Raw genomic sequence first — 8,714 nt, forward strand, 5'->3', positions numbered from 1 at the left:
TCATGCTTATTGAGGTGCATTCATGATCATCAAACTAAAAAATGTGTAGATTACTGTGGTCATTTTAATGTTACTACTGAGAACATCACATTTTTTACATTCAGTGTTTCTATAAACAGGACTTGTAATTTTATACATACCCCTCAGGATTTGTCAGGAACAATCAAACAAACCACACAATCAACATGATAGCAGGTGCATCAACCATCAACCCTCCAGCCGGAGATTACTTTCTGATCAGGTCTTCTTCATCCAACATGATGTGATTGTGGCCAAAGAGCTCAACTTCATTTTTCCTCTATTCATGACACTTTCTTCCCAAAACAACTTCAGTTGACTCGGATGTCGCTTTGCATACTTACAAAAGTGCTTTTTCGTAATGAGGTTTCGAGTGTGGCTTTCCGCTGATGGCTCTCCGATGTGGAGCCTGTTTGTGTATCGCTGCTGCACACAGGAGCAGTGCACCACCACTCCAGTGCCAGCTAAAGCTTCCTGCAGCTCCTTCTGTCTTATGGGGGTTTTGTTGGGGCTTTGTTTATTTCTCCCCGACGCACGTGCATGTTCCCCCGAGACTCCTCCTGTTCTCCAAGAGTGTGTCTTGTTCACCACCCCAAAAACATCTCTTTCTCGAACTTTGCGTTTCTTTTTGTGATTCACTCAGCTTTATTCTCAACTTCTCAGCTGAGAAGAGACAATGCCTGTTGAAGGTGGTTTGAGAAGTCTGACAGTTTATCGAATTCTTGAAATGCCATCAGGATTTATTGGCCAATGAGAATTCTCAACCTGATTTAAGAGTCCAGATGAGTTATTTAGGTCTGCGGAGTAAATTAACTTCGGAGAAACGTGTGCAAACCTATGCAGATGCCTTAATTGCCATTATTTATCCTGCTCAATAAAAAAAAAAAAGATCATCCCCAATATAAAGTGACATTTGTTGTTATGTACCATTTCTGGATATATCTGTTACCGATACAGACACACAAAAGAGTTTTAATTGCAAAATACTACAATTTACCTGACAAAACATTTCAAATGCAAACGACCTTCGCGTTCTGCAAAAGTTAATTTCCCACAACAGCAGTCAGTCTTTCCATCCAGTCCGCTGTGTGATGAAGTGGAAGTAGCTTTCACATCGCTCCCTGGTGGCCTTACTAAGGAACTATTAATCTATGGCTCTCCATATTGCATTCAGATCGGCCTTCCCAGCCACCACCTGGCCTGAAGTAAAGGCCAAGAGAGGACCCAGAGGACTGGACCGGCTCTTATTATGAGCTGCACCAAGACACCTCCGGGTTTCTAAGCACTTCCTCCGACAGTGACTGATGGCCAATTAACCATTTGGAGAAGAGTATCGATCACGTGGCCAACAGGAAGGACCTGAAACATCTCCTAACACACTACTGTTCTCGGTGTGCAATATGAGCAGACAGGCAGTACATCAGGTAAAGTAAAAACAAACAGAGGAAAGCTCGATCACACAACATTGCATCGCCAGGCCGATGCCCACAGGAGGCGTTTCAGACGTCTTTTTGACAAGCATCACTCGCTCGCCCTCATGCAAAAAACAAAACAACAACAAACAAACAAAAAAAAAACTGCGGCATGAATGTCACCTTAGGACTTTGTGCATTAATTTACCCTCTGGTGATTTTAGTGACGCATAGTCTTAATAAGCAGCTGTTTACAATCACAGATCTACTGCTATTAGCATGATACGAGTCTCCTTGTGGTATGGGTAATGACTGATCACGCTCCCAGTGTTACTATTAATACATGACAATAATATGATTTCCGGATCCTGAAACTACACGAACACTTTCTTTGTCAGGTGGATTTCTCTTGTCAGTGAGCCTGGTGAAAACTATTTTCCGGACTGCTCTCTTTTCATCTCTCCCAAGCTACAGACAGAAAGGAAGACATCTGAATGACAGCCAGACTCAGTGTGGACCGAGTGTACCGCTTCAGTGACATGGATTCAAAGTAAGACGAGCACAGAACAACGCCATCTACCACATCTGTTAGCATCTGGTTAATAATAGTGGACGGAGCATCGGTCAACACGCTCTAAACAAGGAGACTACAGCACTAAACCTTCTGACAGCATTAGGATCTTGTATAGTGATTGACTTCCAGAATATGAAACACAACCTTCACATGTACCGTGTATTTTGCTGAGGGTTTTTTTTTTTTTCTTTCTTTCTTTTCCCATAGGCAGTGAGCACAGCGGCATCCAAAGTTGAAGGTCAGCTTTCTATGTTGTTTCTCTCCATCTCACTGTGTGTTTGTATGAGTGAGACAGACTGAGAAGACCCGGGGCAAAGAACATTCGATTAGAGCCTCTGGGGAAACACTCACGACTCGGCTCAACAAGCTCGTCCCAACTTCTCATTGGTGGCCGGTGGCTGGTGCAGGATGGTTAGAAGCAAAATGAAACACAGCAGCAGGAGATTGAGGGCACTTTCCCGACTGCTGATACACTGTCAGATACTATGACCTTCCATGAATTATCATCTGGGTTTCCATTGAGACACGGGCTAATCTCGCCCCACGTCCGAGGTGAAAGGTCAGCTTTACGCCACAGAGATAGAAAAGCACAGATAGTGCGTTTCAAGAGGGATCCAGCACAACGCCAACCCCTAAGCACTCTCACATAGACCTGAATCATAGAAATGGGGTAATTGAAACAAAAGGGCAGAGTTTGACAGAGATGTAGTGCTTTCGCAGGGCCTCTGCACAGACTGCAGAAAATAACACCTAACTCCTCCTTCCTGCAAGGTTCATCCTCCACGTGTCCTCGCCACCGCCCGTGTCCGTCCTTTCTTCCTCAAGATAGCCATTTGCGAATGATAAGTGCAGGGACATAGCTTTCTGAAAGATAAGGTGCCTGGGCATTTGTCATTAAATGGAGCATGCTGTGCCACTATTTAAAGCTGACCTGTGTAGACATGCACTGTTTACCTTTTATTCATTTATTCGGAACTATTATCTTGGCCTTCATAAATCACGCCAGCTCAAGCTGAAGAAATTACTTTTTAGGACACAAAATGATTCACTCAAGTCATCTGTGTTTTGTTTTGTTTTTCACAAAAGAAGCCAACGAGAATAAAAATGTTGGATGAAATATCTCCTGCGTGTGAGAAGTTCTGTCACTGTTGTATCGTCCGGAGCAGTAATTTTTTCAAGCGGTATAAAAATCATAACAAGCACGTGTCGTACTGAGAAGTGAAATCATTTTAATTTCCAAACCCTTCTTTTTTTATGTAATTGCCTCTTTGCATGATGTGTTCTGCATTTGTACATCATGCTAATTTACTCTACGAATATCAGCAGTCACGAAAATAAATAATGTTAAATAAAAATTCCCTCCGCCACTGTTCCAGCCCTCCCGTTGTCTGTGTCATTTGAATTCATCTCCCATGACTGGAGGGAACAAAAACTCTTTCTGGCTGTAAATTATCACTTTCCCAGTAAAAAGACCATATCCCTGCAAATACATGGCCGTCATTTGCCATGCATTCGCTATGGGACAAAAACGAAGTGGTTTTAAATTCTTTTGACCAGAAGGCAATTTCCCCCAATAAATTATGTTAATTTCAGCTTTTGCTCCCCTTATCGCATTCTTTAGTGAGTCAATGAGGAGAGACAAAACTGGCTGCGAGAAAGACAACTCTGGGATGATTCACGCTGGAATGATGAGAGACGTCTGGCAAATGAATCTCTCTTATTACTGTACAAAGAAATGGGGACTTACAAATTACTGGATTATGCAATAGATTTGGGGTCTGTTGTCACCTAATGGCCGGCGTCTTGCGTCATCATCAACGTTTACACCCCGTGGAAATTGCTCCGAGGTGGCGGCAGCACACCAGGAAAGGTGTCTTATACCAAATCCCATGCTCCCTCGCTGAACCAGACAACAATTGCTCGGCAACGCTCTCAGTGGGCATGGGGGGGCGGGGGGGGGGGCACACCCAACACATAAAAAATAAAAATTCTTTTTTTTTCTCCCTGCATGGGCTGTTGCGTTTTTGATTACCGTTTCTGGAGGAAGAAAGAATAGACAAACAACAGGCAATAGAGCAAAGTTGAAATAAATGGTAAGCAACAGAAGCAACAGGAGCTGGAATAATCTGCAGACACACACCCACACGTACACACACACGTACACACACACACACACACACACACACGCACACACACGCACACACACGCACACACACGCACACACATACCAAAAATGCGTGCATGCAAATCCTTATGGAAACACCCTCCCACACACATAAAAAGGCGCACATGCACTCTGCATACCGAAAACATCAAGTGGTGTGCACACACAGGCAAAGCAGAACAGTTCTTTGTTCCCCAGGCTGAAAGGCTGTCCAGTCCACCAGATCACTCACAACACAGTGAAAAGAAAAGTGCTCAGCTAGCTCAAAACTTAGATTGACAGGGCTACCTTTATTACTGACTGAGTTATGTTTCCCTGCAAAAAAGACACGCTAGCTTTGATACCGCCGAATGCTGAGTCAGCACCTTCACTCTCGACAGAGGGTTTTTCGACTGATCTCAGCTGTCCCAGGCCTAATGTGGGGAGAATCGGCTACCAAATTACCTTTCCAATCCATTTCTGGGGCTCACTTTGCCCCATAAAAAAGTGGCCGCCAAGCCGCAAAGGGAGCTGGTAAGGAAGCTTGCACTGATCACGTGAGTAACATAGTGAAACAAAGAGATACCTTCTGGGAGGAAATGCAATACGGAATATAGGGAATATGTAAATTATATTCTTCTTTAATTTAGTCATGCACGTACATTATTATTCAGTTCAGGGTCATGAGCATTGAGCCTTAAGTGCGTTGATTGACAGGCAGGGAAACACCCCGAGCTGAGCTTCAATCAACCTTAGAGCGAACAAAGAAACAGCATCACACCTACGGGAATTTACAATCGTAAAAATCGACCTACAGCTGCAGGTCTTCGGACAGCGGTCTGCAGCGGAGGCCACATGAACATGGGCGAAAACTGACAAACACCCCACCAGACTGAAGCAACCTCTTGCTATAAGGCAACAACTCTGAACCACCCACACAACCCCTTCGGAAATTTATCACTTTCAAAATGCATCATAAAATGAGTTGTAAATACCACCAAACTGCTGCTTACTTAGCTTGATATATGAGGTCCCTGGAGCATGACTGTTTATTTAATCCTAATATATTCATAATTATAAAGTAATTAATGCAAGAGAAAGGCCCTCTTAAATCATCATCTTGGTGTCCTGAAGCAAGAGACACAATTACACCTACTTTAACATGTTTGCCTTCTGTCCACAACAAGGTTAACAGTTTGGAAACAGACACAAGCCAAATGATGTGTGCAATTGTTTTTTTTTAGATATTCAACAGCAGCTTCCAGCTGTGAAGACGATATTTAGCATCTGAGAGAATGAGTAAAGGAGGCTGTTTTAAAAGAAACCTAAGTGGTGAAATGTGAAATGGTGCATAATGAACAACAAGGAAAGTGGATGCATTGATCAGAAAGCGAATTCGAATGTTAGATGGCTGGTTTGAGTGTGTACAGCGCTGAATCTGGCCGATCAATGACCAGCACCTTATTGCTGGATTGTTAAAAGGTCAAGAAAAAAAATGTGTGCAGTTGCTGATGTTAAATATTGTAGCCACTGTGGGTTTTATTTTTTTTTTTTTTTTTTTTTTTTTAAATAAACAGACTTTCTTAAAGGGTAACTATCGATAAAACTTCACCTCACTGCGAATGATTGTTTTGAACATCCAAGGCGCATTTGCATGCAGTCGGGAGCGTCTGGCCAAGAGGCTACATCATGAGATGTAACTCATCAGTGCGAGTGGGTCGTCTACAGACTCGGTAAAGCTGTCACTGGACTGCAAATGCAGCAGGAAACGAGTCCTGTCCAGAGAGAAACGTGGAGTTGGGGGAAACCTGCATTGAGCAGCTAGCTGTGGATGGATGGATGGATGGATGGATGGATGGATGGATGCTCTGCATGTCGGCTGCACTCACACCTCCAAGATTTACGCACAGAGAAATTATAGCGGAGGTGTTGTGACAGTGCGACTGGAGCACTGCCTCTTTTATTGTTCTGCTCAATCATCTCGTTTCAGTGCAGCTTTTGCTCCTCTCAGGCAGGTGAAGCCTCATAACTTCCAGTCACGACGGTGAGGGATAAATAAAAAAAAAAGAAGAAGCGCACGCATTAAACTTCGGCGCCGCTCGTAATAAATACATCGGCACCATCCCCGCCGCCGATTAAACGCGTGAGTCAAGTTTTAACCTTGGTGCACATGTCTAAAGCCGCAGACTTCACTGTCTTGTAACCTTGAAAGGTGCAGGCGAATTGACGCTTGTGTGCGCTGGCAGATTAGAGAACAATAAAGACTGCCAGCAACGTGCGTCCTGCGCCTTGGCTCTCCCACATGTTATTTAAAAAAAGAAGAAGAAAGAAATGAAAAACATACCTGATAACAACTTGTGCAACACACAGAAAAGCAACACAATGACACCCAAAAATGTAATAAAAACTCACCATCAGTGCAGGTGAACACGAGCGCGAGCACAAGGAGCGCAGCGCGGACAAAGGGGCCCCCAAGTAAGGACATCTTCTTGTGTTTGTTTGTTTTTTTTGTTTTTGTTTTATCACTTAAGTTTGAAAAGGCAGGGAACAGAGGGGAAACACTGGGCTTATTAAGGTCCGGAGAGTGTCCTCTGATGCACTTCACTACGCCCAAGTCTGTTTTCTTTCTTTCTTTCCTCAGCACATATCCTCGTGCCGTCGCGTGGCCATCAGTATCCCGCTTGTGCGTCTTCGTTGCTCGGAACAACGCATCACAGGTGTGGTAAATAACCTGCCGCCTCGCTCTCCGCCGCTGCTGCTGCAGCTGCTACTACTGTAGTCGACTGTAATTTGTCCCCCTGGAGGAAAAAAAAAAAAAAAAAAAGCCGCTATCCGCTTCACAAGTGCCCCTCTGTCAGTGAGCCGGGCGGAGGGAGGCAGTTTCTGCTGCTTCCCGTCACTTTGCAGTCTTCGCGCGTAAGAATGCCTTCTTCTCCAAACGCGAAAACGGTAAGAATTGGCATCGGGAGAAAGAACATCTGCTTGCACAGCAATGCTGGGGAGTGCTGAGAGTGAAGAGAAGGGAAGGTAGAGTCGGTCTGCGAGGAGCGGAGCAGCAAAACCAGGAGCGGACTTTCTCCTGCTGGGTGGGACCGGACTCACTCACTGCTCCGATTGCTGCCCCTGTTTTTACCCCCCACCCCCAATCCAAATATTTACATGTCTCCAATAAGCATAACTAACCACGCACCGGCAACGCACGTAAGGATGTAAATTATTTCATCCGTTTCCTCGCAAGTGTGCTTTTCATATCTTCTCCCTTACATGAAAATGATGGATATGACATTCAGCACTGCATGATAGGAATCACGTCGGTGCTTTGCATACAAATTCGCACAGATCACATCTGCATGTCATTGAGTTTCAGTTAAATATGCCTCTGGTTTGTCTTGAGGTTTTTTGTGTGTGATTGTGTGTGTCTATACTGCAGTACATCAGTGACGGACAAACCCAGACTAAGAAGCATGAGGATTAGCGCTCCCATGAGAGCGTACACCTGTCAGCAAACTCAGACCAGGATGTGACTTATGTTCCAGATAGCTTTTCCTCATTTTCTGGGGGTGTCAGTGGAGTGATTATCAGACTATTCAGCCATGCCTTTTACAACGCTGCCAGAAATCGACAGTAGATTATTAATACACTTCAGATGGGGTTGACGGGGGATTGGTGGGGGTTGTGTCTTTGTTTATCCATTTTTCCACTCCCACATACTAGTCAGCAGAATAATAAGTAGAAGCACAGAAGTGGACCACTGTCTTACCAGCTAATTATGGGTCTTATGTAGATGGATGATTCCTCAGATAGAGCTCAGCTATTATACAAACTCATTAAGCGCTCTCTCTATCCAACATCCCCTCCTAAAGGTCAAAGTCACAGTCAGAATGACAGTATAAAGTACAGACACATGCATACACATGCACACAGGCTGAAACACACGGACCCGTATAATTCATGATCAAACCCCCCCACAGGCACTGTGGATGTGAAGGGTGTGATGAAGGCAGATGCACAGCAGCTAAATGGAAGAGAATGACTCAGCCTCAGTCACTTGTGAGGTTGCTCGTAATGATCGCTCCCATTCTACTGATCCGCTCAGAGTCCTATCAGGCGGTGCAGGCTGCAGAGCGGCTCTTCTGTTTTTCAGCAAAAAATACTCATGGTACTTGCATGTCAAATGAATACCTGTGTGCTCACATATAGAAAATGAATGAGTTTCGGCGATGAGCCATAACATTGTGACTCAACATTTTGCAGTCAAAACAGTAATGTCAAGGCGTCGACTCCACTCGTCCACTGGTGTGTTCTGGTATCCAGAAATAAGATGTCAGTACCAGACCTGAAAATTGTGACATGGGACTCTTATGCGAGCATGTCCATTTTTGAACTGTTTACCTGTTTTTCTCTGTTGGACCACTTTTGATAGATAATGACCACTGCAGATTGGGAGTGCCACAAGAATTTTCTTTTGTAGTCAGCGAACAATGGGTCACAGTGCGAAATAAACAGTAAAGAAGTTTGAATTTTTCTGAATACAAAATGTTAATTTGCTGTCTACTATATCCTATGT

The 8,714-nt window shown here is 44.2% G+C and overlaps 1 protein-coding gene across 1 annotated transcript in view; it reads right to left on the reverse strand.

Moving 5' to 3' along the window:
- unc5a (unc-5 netrin receptor A) overlaps positions 1-6,678 on the reverse strand; it is a gene marked incomplete at its 3' end in the record, with an annotated part of 143,655 nt that extends 136,977 nt beyond the window's left edge. The window contains exon 1 of the mRNA XM_080501739.1: positions 6,560-6,678. Within this exon, the coding sequence (XP_080357865.1) occupies positions 6,560-6,632 (73 nt within the window). The 5' untranslated portion in view covers positions 6,633-6,678. The remainder of the gene's footprint in view (positions 1-6,559) is intronic.
- Between the last annotated feature and the right edge of the window lie 2,036 nt (positions 6,679-8,714).

Source organism: Blennius ocellaris (assembly GCF_963422515.1).
Source record: "Blennius ocellaris genome assembly, chromosome: 9".
Taxonomy (NCBI): domain Eukaryota; kingdom Metazoa; phylum Chordata; class Actinopteri; order Blenniiformes; family Blenniidae; genus Blennius; species Blennius ocellaris.